Source organism: Pseudorasbora parva, chromosome 7 (genome assembly GCF_024679245.1).
Source record: "Pseudorasbora parva isolate DD20220531a chromosome 7, ASM2467924v1, whole genome shotgun sequence".
NCBI classification, from domain to species: Eukaryota; Metazoa; Chordata; class Actinopteri; order Cypriniformes; family Gobionidae; genus Pseudorasbora; species Pseudorasbora parva.
This window is the reverse complement of record NC_090178.1, coordinates 39,451,349-39,466,563: the sequence shown is the minus strand read 5'-3', so window position 1 is coordinate 39,466,563 and position 15,215 is coordinate 39,451,349. Positions and strand designations below refer to the sequence as shown.

The 15,215-nt window shown below is 45.3% G+C and overlaps 1 protein-coding gene across 2 annotated transcripts in view; it reads right to left on the bottom strand.

Annotated features, from left to right (window-relative positions):
• Positions 1-2,050, bottom strand: part of LOC137083874 (secretagogin) — a 165,394-nt gene extending 163,344 nt beyond the window's left edge. Inside the window, exons 1-3 of one of the 2 annotated variants that reach the window (XM_067449823.1) lie at positions 1,895-2,050; positions 1,687-1,757; positions 661-753 (exon numbers count right to left, since the gene is read on the bottom strand). In XM_067449823.1, coding sequence (XP_067305924.1) covers positions 661-753; positions 1,687-1,757; positions 1,895-1,964 — 234 coding nt within the window. In that variant the 5' untranslated portion in view covers positions 1,965-2,050. The remainder of the gene's footprint in view (positions 1-660; positions 754-1,686; positions 1,758-1,894) is intronic. The other variant, XM_067449824.1, reaches the window with a different exon arrangement.
• Positions 2,051-15,215: the final 13,165 nt, after the last annotated feature.

Sequence of the window (15,215 nt, the reverse complement as noted above, 5' to 3'; positions counted from 1 at the left end):
GGTGCTAACGCCCTGAGTGTGCCTGTACTGTGGCAGTTTCTAAGATCTCGAAGATAATTGGCTTCGAGGCAAAATCCCCATTTGTGACTGAACGAAAGGGAACGAAATATTTGACTTCAGTAACAATGTGGTTCTTTACAGCATATTGATGACATGACTTGTCTCTGACAGCTGAAAATAGTTCCAACTAATCCAGTGTTTCAACCAGCCTTAGCCTCACCTTACTTACAAATATAGTCGATAGAAATGTGAAGTAAACAAAACAACTCATTAACATGACAAAGCAAATGATTTTAATGTCATTGATCTGACTAGTGTAAGTGCGTTGGAAACAGCCGGAAGCCAGATCTGCTAGATAACAGCTGCAGCCAACTTCTGCCATCACTGCATACAGAGAGCAATTCAGTTGTTTGTTTCTTTTTTTTCCATACAGAATAACTAATTATAGAGCAGTAGCCTGATGGTAAGGCAGGTGTTTATAAGATACTCCGGGGTTTTAATTATTCCTTCTTTTTATGCTTAGTTTTTACCAGTTCCATCAAATTATTATATAACAGGATTGTTCGGTTTCAAATACCAGTTTTTACTTCTATGCAGGACTAAAGAAAATTTTAAAAGAAAATTATAATGAATGTGAAATGTAAAAAAATGTAGATGTACTTCTTCGATCTGCAGGCATCCATCGGATGTGACATCATAGGCAGACATAAACCTCTTCTTTATCTGCTGTACTCTTTCCTCTGTTATCTTATCCTAAGGAGAGTAAAGGGAAAACAAATGGTTAGTCCATCATCACTAGGCAAAGCCATTAGATGATACCTTTGCATCAATAGAGATGCCCTTAAGATATGCCGGTACACAGTTAACATCTGACACATCATTTATTTATATAAGCCTGCTTGCTTACATCACAATAATGCTTATTTACTGGGAGTACAAGTTCAGCAATATCTACTCCAGAGCTACTATTGTGTAAAAATAAGGTAACACTGTACATTTAGTAAAAAAGTTATCCTACGAAACCTATGGTTTTATGTCATTGTAAATCTAACTACAAAAGTGAGCTTTAGAAATAGTAAAGAAGACTGCAAATGTATTTTTATCTGATGTGTCTAACCACAGTTTCCTGGAAAATGAAGTGTTGTTTAACTTCCTTGAGTGCTAATCCGAGATCAAAAACATTTCAGTAAAAGCATGTGCATGCATTTTATACTATGCTAACTATAGTTACCATTAAAATAACATAAATAGTACAATTTACTGTTACTATAACTGTGATAAACTGGCATTGGCCATCAAAATAAAACAAAATGACAGTATTATACAAAAACACATTTCTAGTATACCACAAATATTGTAAAATAAATCAACAGATGTTAAATGGCCGTTGACTGTATTATGTTAGCTTCCTGGAGAAAAGAGAGGACAGTATGTCATCCTAGTGTGTAAACAGCCAGAGATAACTCATGACCTCATTTACACAAAGACTGTGTTTGATATTCTTCCATAAATGTCAGCAATGTAAACAAATAACAACTGTCATCCAAAACAACATTAAACATTGCTTTATTACAGATTATTAATTTATGTACAATTAGATTCATAACCAATTGCCAAGAAACATACTCATCTATTTATAGATTCTATTATAGTATAAATAATCAATTTATTGATTTTTTTTTATACCTCGGGCACTAATTTCTTCAGCATATGCTGGAAAAAGTCATCCAACTCTTTCCCTTCAATGTAGCCATTATCTGCAGAAAAATATTAATCAATGCAATTTTTTTAACAGATTAAGGGAAAGAGACAATACTTCAATCTAAACACAATACTCACAATATATGGAAATATCACATCTGAAGGCAGAAATACAATTATTTGAAATTCTCACCATCAGCATCAAAGTGTTGCCAAATCTGTAGAAAACCAGCAGCATCTAGATTGGCAAAAGCACAGTCCATGATGGAAGAAAATAGCGTAAAGTATACAGTGATTATAGATTAAGAGAAGAAATATGATGCTTGTGCTCAGAGAAAGTGACTGCAGATGTGGCCACTTCCCTCTGACTCACTGTGTAAAACCCCTCCTCTTTCACACCACTCATATTAGTCATATGCTGAAAGTCTGATAATATCTGAGGACAAGCTTTAGTATGCTTTATCATGATCAAACTGTAGGCTTATTATGTGTTGTTTCACATTAACTATAAACTATTAGCAAACTGTCTGAATGGAGGAATACTACAACTGTAGAATATTAAATATAATGGTCTGCCTAACCAAAGCTATGATTTATTTCTTTTTTACATAGATTTCTTATTAATAAAAACTTAATATAAAGCAGCTTAGTCAGCTAAATAACAGCACATAGAGACTCTTTTATGGAATGTTTTTTTTTGTGCCATAATTAAACAGACAAATCCAGCATTTAAACAAACACTGTTTGCAAAGGAAAACACGACTTGCAATAAAACATAAAGTCATGTTCAAATGCAGTTCATGTAGATTTTCTCACAAATGCAGTTCATGCTGTTCCCTTTCGGGGAACTCGAGCTGCGTCGAAACGCTGTGAGAACGCCTCTGCGTTAATGCGTCGTGAAGCGCCTGTAGAACCATTCCATCGGAAAAAAGATCGATCGTCGGCGTGATGACGTCATCGACCGGAAGCTATAAAGCGTCCGTGAAAACAAACAGGAACTAGCTTCTGAGCCTTCAGCAAGCGATCTGTGTGAACCTGTCTGTCTATTTGGTGTTTTTGTCTGTCTATTTGCAAGAGTTTTTCCACCCTTTTGTTAAATATTCCTATATTTACAAAAAAAGAGAAAATAAATAGATAGAGAAATGGCGAGTGAAAGCAGTCAGTTCAAGAGGTGTGTTCATCCCTGCCCACGCTACATCACGAGTGGGGATACACACTCTCTTTGTGTTGCCTGCTTGGGAGCGCAGCATGCCCAGGCAGCCCTCGAGGGGGCTGCTTGCGAGCACTGTGAAAGACTACCGCTGAGAACGCTGCGCTCCCGCCGGGCACTCTTCGAGGAGGGTGCCTCGGCTCGTGTTCCCCGCGGCTCTGGTCCCGCTGCTGCTGAGGCAGAGCGGAGGCTGCAGTCGTGGGGTTCACAATTGGATGTTGCAGAGGGGTTTGAGACGGGCGCTGCCTTATCTCTGCCCTCACCTGCTCCATCCAGCGGCTCTTCTCGGGGCTTGGAAGCACGCATTGCGGTTTCTTCCCCCCCGAGAGAGTCGCCGGTGCTCCAACTATCCAGCTCCGAGGAGGTGGACGTTGAGAGCATCGCGACTGAATCGCCACTTCAGTCCCCTGCGAGTGAGGAGCTCGTTGAGGTTTTGACGCGAGCTGTGGCCAGACTAAATATTGACTGGCCCATTGAGAGATCTGAGGCAGGAAGAAAAAGATCTAGTGAATTAGATGAAAGGTTCCTGCCCGCTCGCGCTTCAGAACCTCAGCGACGGGGCCTGCCATTCTTCCATGATTTGCACACCGAGGTGGCAAAGTCATGGAAGAGACCGGCGTCATACCGTGTGTTCAGCCCTCAGACTTCGGTCTATAGCAACATCATGGGGCTGAAGCACTACGGTTATGGGGCGATGCCAAAGGTAGAAGAGACGCTCGCGAGCCATCTCTCGCCTTCCTCGGCATCGTCCCTGAAGGCCCCGACTTTGCCCACCAGACCATTAAAAACAACGTCGGCACTGGTGGGCAAAGCGTACTCGGCGGCAGGTCAGGCTGCTGCATGCCTGCATACAATGGCAATAATGCAGGCTTATCAGGCTGACCTGCTTAGGGACCTAGATGGACGTGATGAAGTGGGGGGTGATGTAATCAATGAGCTAAGAACATCAGCTGATCTTGCTCTCCGGGCCACCAAGGAGACGGCCAGATGTGTTGGCCGCTCTATGGCAGCCTTGGTGGCTACGGAGAGGCATCTGTGGCTCAACCCCACTGAAATCAAGGAGAGGGAGAAAAGCTTCCTGCTCGACGCGCCGCTGTCTCCTGGCGGCCTCTTCGGTGACGCAGTACACACTGTCACCGAGAGGTTCCAGGAGTCAAAGAAACAAGCTGCGGCGCTAAAGCAGTTTCTCCCTCTCCGGGTCCAGGTCCCTGGGGCTGCCGCTGATACCAGGCAGCCCAAGCCGAGTACGAGCTCCGCTCACAGGGCGCAGCAGAAGCAGAGCGTCGCCACCCGAACTCCCCCTCAGCGTGGGGACGAGGGGCGGCGCTCTCAGGCGAGGTCTTCGAGGGGCAGGACTGATCTGAGGACAGTCCTGATCGCCAAGAAGGCCTCGTCGAAGCGTTCCTGACGCCAGAAGCGTCAGGACGCTGAGGGTGGTTCCCCCCGTAGGGAAACGGTGCTTACCCCTGCCTACGGTACCCGTTTCCCTGCGGCACCCTCGGGGGGCCGCGCTGCCAACCCCGCCACAATGCCGGGGCGCAGTCGGTCTCCCTTCGGGGGGCCCCCGAGCAGTCAAGTCAGTCGTTCCCTGCCGGTCCGCCGCTTCAGGGCACTGTGCTTGTTGCTCAAAGTACACCAGAGGCCAGCCTCGAGAGGCTGGTTCCCTTAGTAGATTTTCTAGACGAGTGGAAACGTCTATCAAATATATCTCATTGGGTCCTGCAGATAATAGAGAAGGGGTACGCCATTCAGTTCAGAAGTCGGCCACCTCCTTTCAGCGGTGTCCTGCCTACAGAGGTGGGCCCGGAGCAGGCTCTGGTAATGGCACAGGAAGTAGAGACACTCCTGCAAAAAGGGGCTATAGAGAGGGTTCCCCCTCCCAGCAGGGAGTCTGGCTTTTACAGCCGTTACTTCATCGTGCCGAAGAAGGATGGGGGCTTACGCCCGATATTAGATCTGCGGCTATTGAATCGCTCGGTGGCCAAGCTCAAATTCAAGATGCTTACACTCAGACAGATTGTAGCGCAGGTCAAATCGGAGGATTGGTTTGTCACCATAGACCTCAAAGATGCGTATTTTCATGTCTCTATCCTTCCACATCACAGGAAGTTCCTGAGGTTTGCCTTCGGGGGAGAGGCATACCAATATCGTGTACTTCCCTTCGGTCTAGCACTGTCACTCCGCACGTTCACCAAGTGTGTGGATGCAGCTCTGGCGCCGCTGCGTCTGCAGGGCATCCGCATACTGAACTATATCGACGACTGGCTGATTCTAGCGAATACAGAACAGATGGCGGTTCAGCATCGAGATGCTGTTCTCGCCCACATGTCGAAGCTGGGGTTGAGGCTGAACGCCAAGAAGAGTGTGCTTTCTCCGGCTCAGAGAACCACTTTTCTAGGTGTGAACTGGGATTCGGTAATTATGCGGGCGCAATTATCGCCAACACGCATAGCATCGGTCCTGGCAGCCGTCAAAGAACAGAAGCTAGGCCGGGCCGTCACTGTGAAACAGTTCCAGAAAATGTTAGGTCTCATGGCAGCAGCGTCCAACGTGATACCTTTTGGCCTACTGTACATGAGGCCACTGCAGTGGTGGCTCAAAACGAAAGGGTTCTCCCCGAGGGGAAACCCGCTCCGCACGATCAAAGTCACGCGGCGATGCCTACGTGCTCTGGTCATGTGGAAAAACCCGGGGTTTTTATCTCAGGGTCCCGTGTTGGGGGCTCATGTTCGTCGCGTAACGCTAACGACAGACGCCTCTCTCACGGGTTGGGGGGCGACCATGAGTGGTCGCTCGTCCCAGGGTCTATGGCAGGAACATCAGCGGCACTGGCACATAAATCGGCTAGAGATGCTCGCAGTGTTTCTTGCATTGAAACAGTTCCTGCCCGACCTCAGGGGCCACCACGTACTAGTCAGGACAGACAACACGTCCGTGGTCGCCTATATAAATCACCAGGGGGGTCTGAGGTCTCGTCCATTGGACAAACTGGCACATCGGATCCTCCTGTGGGCCCAAGGGAAATTGCTGTCAATCAGGGCAGTATATATCCCGGGGGCCCTGAATCAGGAAGCAGACAGCCTGTCGAGACAGGGGCCGAGGCCCGGGGAGTGGAGACTCCACCCAGAGGTGGTGGAGCTCCTTTGGAAGGTTTATGGGAAAGCAGAAATAGATCTATTTGCTTCGGCGGAGAATTCCCACTGCCTGCAGTGGTTTTCTCTGACCCATCCGGCCCCGCTGGGGCTGGATGCCATGGTACAGGAGTGGCCGAGGCTGCCTCTGTACGCCTTCCCCCCGATTGTCCTGCTTCCAGGAGTTCTGGAGAGGGTACGCCGGGACGGGGCCCAGGTACTTCTAGTGGCTCCGAACTGGCCGACCCGAGTATGGTTTTCGGACCTGATATCTCTCCTGGAAGGCTCTACGATGGAGATTCCGACCAGGAGGGATCTACTCTCTCAGGCGGGCGGGAGATTCCTGCACCCACGCCCGGAGATGTGGAAACTGTGGGCCTGGCCTCTGAGGGGGCTAGGCTCATAGAGGAAGGTCTCTCGGCCGAGGTCGTAGAGACCATCCTTCACTCCAGAGCTCCGTCCACGAGGAAACTGTACGCTCTGAAATGGAAACTTTTCTCAGCATGGTGCAGAGAACGCCAGTGGGACCCAGTTAACTGCCCGGTTGGTACAGTGCTGGAGTTTCTGCAGGCAAGGTTCTTGGCAGGGTTGACCCCCTCCACAATAAAGGTGTACGTGGCGGCCTTGGGTGCCTTCCACGTCCCTTTCGGTGGAGTGTCTTTGGGAAGACACCCTCTGATTACACGTTTCCTCCGTGGCACTTTAAGGTTGAGGCCTGTGATGCACTCGAGGGTCCCAGCATGGGACTTAGCCATTGTTTTACGGGGCTTGTCCGAACCTCCATTCGAACCCTTGGAGGAGGTTTCGGATAAGTTCCTTACCCTCAAGACGGTATTTTTGTTGGCTCCCAACAAAAAGTTCATCTCTAAAGAGAATAGGAGATATTCAGTCCCTGTCTGTAGGGCCCTCATGTTTAGAGTTTGCGCCTGGGATGGTGAAAGCATTTCTGCATCCCAGGCCGGGTTATGTCCCCAAGGTTCCTACGAGCCCACGCGGCCCCATCACTCTTCAGGCGTTCTGTCCTCCTCCTTTCACGACGTCAGACCAGGAAAGATTGAATCTGCTGTGCCCTGTCAGGGCGTTAGATACTTATGTCCACAGAGCTGCCCTGTGGAGGGAAACTGATCAGCTGTTTGTCTGTTTCGGGCCCCCTAAGAAAGGGGCCCCAGTATCTAAGCAGAGGATGAGCAAGTGGGTGGTCGAGGCCATCTCACTTGCTTATGAGGCGGCCGGGCAGCCGTCTCCACTGGCTGTCCGGGCGCATTCAACCAGGGGTATGGCTGCTTCAAAAGCACTTTTGTCGGGGGCTTCCCTCCACGATATTTGTAACGCGGCCGGATGGTCGTCTCCTTTAACCTTCGTCAGGTTCTATGAACTAGACCTGGCATCTACTGTTGGGGCGCAGGTTCTCTCGTAACCGTGTGCGCTTCGGCTTCACACATACGAGACACTTGGTCCTATGGCGATGTGGGTATAAGCGTTCTCACAGCGTTTCGACGCAGCTCGAGTTCCCCGAAAGGGAACGTCTCAGGTTACGTATGTAACCCTAGTTCCCTGAGGGAACGAGACGCTGCGTCGCTCTGCCATACTCCCGGCGTGTCCGTGATCACTTACTTCAGGCTTTATCAGAAGTTAGTTCCTGTTTGTTTTCACGGACGCTTTATAGCTTCCGGTCGATGACGTCATCACGCCGACGATCGATCTTTTTTCCGATGGAATGGTTCTACAGGCGCTTCACGACGCATTAACGCAGAGGCGTTCTCACAGCGTTTCGACGCAGCGTCTCGTTCCCTCAGGGAACTAGGGTTACATACGTAACCTGAGACGATTTTCTCACAAATGCAGTTTGTGCAGATTTTCTCACAAATGCAGTTCTCTTCCAAAAAAAGCAGATTTCAGGCATGTCATTCCTCTCACAATTGAGTTTGATACACGATACTGATCTTGCAATACAGTACAACAAGGCCAATCATTAAACATGAAATAGGGGGCCAATTTTTTTATTTTTATTTTTTATAACGCATAAAGAAATAGAACAGTGAACAAAATTCTAGGTCTAATTCTAGTTGGGAAATAAGCCTTTTGGGACTATTGTCGCCCTCAATGTCTATGGTGGTTATGGCCCTGCAATACAATACACCCACAATACTTTGAACAAATCCAAAGTAGTTAAAATGGTATTGTTTTAATTATTACTTTTAACTCTTCAACGGTGTTCATTAAAGTTTTCATCAAAGTTCACCTCAGATATTGCATCTGAGGTGAACTATAGGCTGGTTCTTCACCTCCATGCACAGGGAAATGTTGACAGCAGAAAAATAAATATTCATCATTCTGCTTATAATATATAGCCTTCTCTGCTTAAAATATATTTTATTTTATCAGGATTTACCATATTTAATGTGACAATAACATACTAAACTAAATCTGTCTCAACTTTAATCCACAATACATATTGTTGCATTTTTGTATTGCAATATATTGTGACACGATACACCCTTATATTATTTTGAATGTTCTCATTTGAATCAAATGTGACCCTGTCTGTGAAAACCCTCCTAAAGCCATTTATTTGTGATTCACTGTTTTCTACATAAAATCATCCTACATAATGTAAAGAACATTCTGTTAAAATATTACCTTGATATCTCTAATATTAACTGGCAACCGAGTATGGCTATGTTAAAGATTTGCAGAATTTCGGGCTCAGAAAATCATGTTTTTGAGAAATTCCAATTTAAACAAGATTATGTTTAAAACTGCAACACATTTGATGCATAATTATCCTGAATATGAGCCATATACCACATTAAAGCTGATATTCTCCTATTTTCAGTGATATAGAAACATTTATGGGAAAATTCCTAAAGTTTTGTAAAACAGGCCTACAAAACAAAGAAAAAAATATGAAAATATTGGCGATGATACGAAAATATCTCGCCAGACATCTGAACCCGGCTTAAGTTGCGATGACCTGATTGCCGCTCGTGCCAATTGATATTAATGTCTTTCTCGTGCCTGCATACTATGGCTATAATGCAGGCATATCAAGCCGACCTGCTCAGGGACCTGGACGGTCGAGATGAAGTGGGGGGAGACATTATTAATGAATTGAGGCAGTCAGCCGTTGCGTCTGCAGGGCATCCGCATACTGAATTATATCGACGATTGGTTGATCCTAGCTCATACCGAATAGATGGCGGTTCAGCATCGAGATGCTGTTCTCGCGCACATGTCGAAATTGGGGTTGAGGCTGAACGACAAGAAGAGTGTGCTTTCTCCGGCTCAGAGAACCACTTTTTTAGGCGTGAACTGGGATTCGGTAATTATGCTGGCGCAATTTTCGCCAACACGCATAGCATCGATCCTGGCAGCAGTCAAAGATCCGAAGCTAGACCGTGCCGTCACTGTGAAACAGTTCCAGAAACTTAGGTCTCACGGCAGCAGCATCCAACGTGATACCTTTTGGCCTGCTGAACATGAGGCCGCTACAGTGGTGGCTCAGAACAAAAGGGTTCTCCCCGAGGGGAAACCCGCTCCGCAAAATCAAAGTCACGCGGCGTTGCCTTCGTGCTCTGGTCATGTGGAAAAATCCTGGGTTTCTGTCCCAGGGACCCGTGTTGGGGGCTCATGTTCGTCGCGTAATGCTAACGACAGATGCTTCCCTCATGGGGTGGGGTGCAACCATGAGTGGCCGTTCATCCCAGGGTCTATGGCAGGAACACCAGCGGCTATGGCACATAAATCAGCTAGACATGCTCACTGTTTTTCTTGCATTGAAACCCCATTGCACTGCCCGACCTCAGGGGCCATCATGTATTAGTCAGGACAGACAACGCATCAGTGGTCGCCTATATAAATCACCAGGGGGGTCTGAGGTCCCGTCCCTTATACAAACTGGCACGTCAGATCCTCCTGTGGGCTCAAGGGAAAATGCTGTCCATCAGAGCAGTCTACATCCCAGGGGTCCTAACTCAGGAAGCGGAGATCCTGTCGAGGCAGGGGCCGAGGCCCGGGGAATGGAGACTCCACCCCAAGGTGGTGGAGCTCCTATGGCAAAAATATGGGAAAGCAGAGATAGACCTGTTTGCTTCGGCAGAGAAGTCTCACTGTCCTCAGTGGTTCTCTCTGTCTCATCCAGCCCCACTGGGGTTGGACGCCATGGTACAGGAGTGGCCGAGGCTGCCCCTGTATGCATTTCCCCTGATTGTCCTGCTTCCAGGAGTTCTGGAGAGGGTACGCCGGGACGGGGCCTAGGTACTTCTAGTGGCTCCGTACTGGCCGACCAGGATATGGTTTTCGGACCTAATATCTCTCCTGGAAGGCTCTCCGATGGAGATTCCGACCAGGAGGGATCTCCTCTCTCAAGCGGGCGGGAGATTCCTGCGCCCAGAGTTGTGGAAACTATGGGCCTGGCCTCTGAGGGGGCCAGGCTCATAGAGGAGGGTCTCTCGGCCGAGGTCGTAGAGACCATCCTTCACTCCAGAGCTCCGTCCACGAGGAAGCTGTACGATTTGAAATGGAAACTTTTCACAGCATGGTGCAGAGAATGCCAGTGGGACCCAGTTAACTGCCCGGTTGGTACACTGCTGGAGTTCCTGCAGACAAGGTTCTTGGCAGGGTTGACCCCCTCCACAATAAAGGTATACGTGGCGGCCTTAGCTGCCTTCCACGTCCCTTTGAGTGGAGTGTCTTTGGGAAGACACCCTCTAATTACACGTTTCCTCCGTGGTACTTTAAGGTTGAGGCCGGTGGTGCACTCGAGGGTCCCGACCTGGGACTTGGCCATTGTTTTACGGGGCTTGTCTGAGCCTCCGTTCGAACCCTTAGAGGAAGTCTCAGAGAAGTTCCTCACTTCAAAGACTATCTTTCTTTTGGCCATTTTATCTCTTAAAAGAATAGGAGACATTCAGTCCTTGTCGGTAGGGCCCTCATGTTTAGAGTTTGCGCCTGGTATGGTAAAGACTTTCTTGCACTCCAGACCAGGTTACATCCCCAAGGTTCCTTCGAGCCCACGGGGTCCCATTACTCTACAAGCCTTCTGTCCTCCTCCATTCATGACGTCAGACCAGGAAAGATTAAATCTGCTGGGCCCGGTCAGGGCGTTAGACGCATACATCCACAGAGCTGCCCTGTGGAGAAAGACTGATCAACTGTTTGTCTGTTTCGGAGCCCAGAAAAAGGGGGCTCCAGTGTCTAAGCAGAGAATGAGCAAGTGGGTGGTCGAGGCCATCTCACTTGCTTATGAGGCGGCCGGGCAGCCGTCTCCACTGGCTGTCCGGGTGCACTCTACCAGGGGTATGGCTGCTTCTAAAGCCCTTTTGTCGAGGGCTTCCCTCCAAGATATTTGCAATGCGGCAGGCTGGCGCCGCTGACCTTCGTCAGATTCTACGAGTTAGATTTGGCATCTACTGTTGGGGTGCAGGTGCTTTCGTAGTCGTGTGCACTACGGCTTCACACATACGAGGCACTTGGTCCTATGGCGATGTGGGTATAAGCGTTCTCACAGCGTTTCGACGCTGCTCGAGTTCCCTGAAAGGGAATGTCTCGGTTACATATGTAACCCTAGTTCCCTGAGGGAACAAGATGATGCGTCGCCCGGCCATACTCCCGGCGTGCCCGTGATCACTTACTTCAGACTTTTTCAGAAGCTAGTTCTTGTTTGTTTTCACGGACGCTTTATAGCTTCCGGTCGATGACGTCATCACGCCGACGATCGATCGACCTTCCGATGGAATGGTTCTACACGCGCTTCACGACGCATTAACGAAGAGGCGTTCTCACAGCGTTTCGACGCAGCGTCTCGTTCCCTCAGGGAACTAGGATTACATACGTAATCGAGACGTTTTCCAACTAAAATTAAGCCACTTATTTAACAGTGAATCAACATTTAATCAATGTTAATGCATCAATCAAAATATCATTGAATCAATATTGATATATAACATTAATTTTTCATCAGGTTTGCACCGTGAAATAATGTTATTTCAACAATGAAAAATAGATCAATCTTGCTTTATGTACAGCAGGATTCTATGCCAGTTAATTTGTCTCTATTTTATTCATTTTAATCAGAGACCATGTATGGCTGCAGTCGATATGATTTTGCATCAAAAACTCACTCAAAGTAAATGGCATCCTTCAGTTTACATGCAAATGTATTTATGTCCCACAGTTACAACAGGAAATCTCACATTGACTTAAAACAATTACATCTGAATTTATAACACAAATGACAAGCGCCTGGAAAAACATGACAACTTGCATCTGCAAAATGGAAGTAAATACAAATGTAAACTTGCCAATAAATACAGAAATGAGAGAGTACAACTGTAAGAAAGAAGGTAGAAGAAAGAATGAAATACTCCAAACTCAGGGGGTTCCACCATGAGCAATGTCCCCAAGCCTTTCAGGTTGTAATGGAGCCATTTTTGCACCGTCCCAGCAAGATAAACTCTGATGCCTCCTTTTTATCAGCCTCCACGGCATCTAAAACAACAAGAAGTTAGTAAATATTTGGAAATGTGATTCATTGTACATTATAATTATAACCTACTACAGAATGAAGTGAAACTTGAAATTTTATCAAAATCTTGTTATCCCAGTTAAAACACAGTAACATTAAATCCAGAACTATTTAATGCATTTTAGAATCGACTTTAAAGGACCTGCAGACACACAATGAATGAAAAAGCAAAGTGAATATATCCGGTGTTTTATCTAATAATATTATTGTATTTAATAGTACATAAATATAGTGTGAAAATGAAACAAGTAAATTAATGACCAAATAGCTAAATTAAGTAATAAAAGAGGAGCTGTATAGGCTACATGGTGGTTTGGAAGAGATTTTTTTCCATTTACAACACGAACTGGAGGCACAACAGTTTGCTAAATTTCTGCAGTTTGATATAGCTGCCTACAGAACTTAAAGATCTCACTCTTTTCGTTTTCTTTCTTGCTGCATTAAAGATTAAAATGTAATGATGTCATTGTGATCTGCTCTCGTGATGATATCTCACAGCCAGGGCTGGACTGGGGCTAAAATTCGGCTCTGGCAAACCCAGCCCATCCGGCCCATCCGGCCCATCCGAATGTTTGAATGTTTTTGCTGGGGTTGGAGCCTTAAATTGGAGTATATAAATAAAACTAGGTCAAGGACAAATAATGATAGATATTATCGAATTTGCTGCAAATGCAGATAAACTTAATATTGCTTTTTTTTTGTCACACAGAACTGCCCTTGGCAGTAAAGAAAAAAAAACAGACTCAAATTATTTTATTTTATGCTACACAGAAATAAATTCATTTAGGTTTGGAATGACATTAGGGTGAGTAAATTATCACGTTTGGGTTAAGAGTTAACACATCATATAAATAAGACACTGATATCTATCTTTCATTAGGCTATTAAATTTCATTAAATCTATTAAAAAAGTTAATAAAACTTTTAAAGAGGAAAAAAAGCTTTGTCCTTAATTCATGGGATCTAGACTTTAAAACTGTTTTATAGATTGTAGTTTAACTGTAGGCCAGTTTCATTTAAATGTAAGATCATGGTAGTCACAGGGTAAAAAACATAGACTGTAAAAACCTTGCTCCTCATTATATGGCTTTATGGTTTCTAAAACTATATAAAACATATATAATAAACTATTATATTTGTAATTTAAAAAAAAATGTAAACACCTGTAGAAAACACGAAAACAGCCTCTATAAAAGTGATTTATATTCTGCCATATTAATTTAAGTAATATATAAAAGTAATATAGCAACATTTTTAATAAATGTTTCTTCCAATATTTCTTCGCTGTTAGCTGCAATGTAAATTGTGGTTGTGGTAAATTGAAACGTTTGTGTGTGTTGCCGTTTCCCACTTTACCTCGTCATGAACACATGCTCGTTTCAGCTGATTCAACACAGAACTGTAAAGTTTCCATATCACACGATTGTATAAAACAAAATTCGGAGTCAAAGTGCCATATAGAGCAGTATTTAAACGCAGTGTACGTTCGTCAGCGTTCGCCTTTGCAGTTCCATGCGCTCAAATAAATAAATAAATAGAAAAAAGCGCCTAATATGGAGGGGAGGTCTCTCTCTCTTCAGCTTGTCAATTCAGAAGACAAACCAAGGGGCCGCTGTCGCTGCATGTTGTCAGTGGTACAAATTTTTTTTTTGTTTAAACACTACCGGCTCCAAAGTGCGTCGGCCCACCGGGCAAATGCCCGGTATGCCAGATTACCAGTCCAGCCCTGCTCACAGCTGAAGCAGAGCTGAACTGATTGTATTTCCCCTCACCGCGCTAACAGGTCAATCAGTTCTAGCTCTCCTTCAGCTGTGAGATACTCTCACGAGTGGCGACCACTATTACTGACAAACCAGAAATTTATCTAACCATCCGATAGCCTCTCATTTCTACACTGGACAAATATAGGATGATTTTAGTATCAAAATGATTAATCTGTGCGTGCAACGAGTAAGATACATTTGTGGACCCGCGCCGCGCATGCATTCATTGACTATGTGAGTCAATCCTATATGGTCTCAAAATCCAAAATTATCAAATAGGATCGACTCACAAGTCAATGAATGCATGCGCAGCACCGTTTCCACAAATGCACATCTTACTCGTTGCACGCACAGATTAATCATTTTAATACTAAAATCATCTCATAAAATAGATGACAAAAAAAAAAAAGGAGTTGCACGAGTCAGAATTTGAACAAAATGTGCAGAAAAACAATTCCTAACACCACAAAACGCACTGACAAAGATATGCTATATTATGACCCACTGTAAAAAACAACAACAACAACAACAACAGTAATTATAAACTTCAGTGTTTATTTTTGTGCAACGTAGACTTCAATGTTTAATTTGTGTGACTAGGCTACCAAAGCATTTGAGGCATGTATTCCTCCAGTTGCGAGCCTGTGCGGCAGCTGCGCACGGACTGGGACTGAATAATTCAGACTGACAAAATAATAAAAATTACGTTCTTCTTCTTTTAAATAATAATAATAAAATAAATAATAACTGCATTCTTCTTCCACATAACAATAAGCGTCATTAATAATAAAAAAAAAAACATAATAATAATAATAAAAAGAATCTTACAAATTGTCATGCAATTATTAATGTGAATGAATGGTAGGCTATTCCACCATATCATA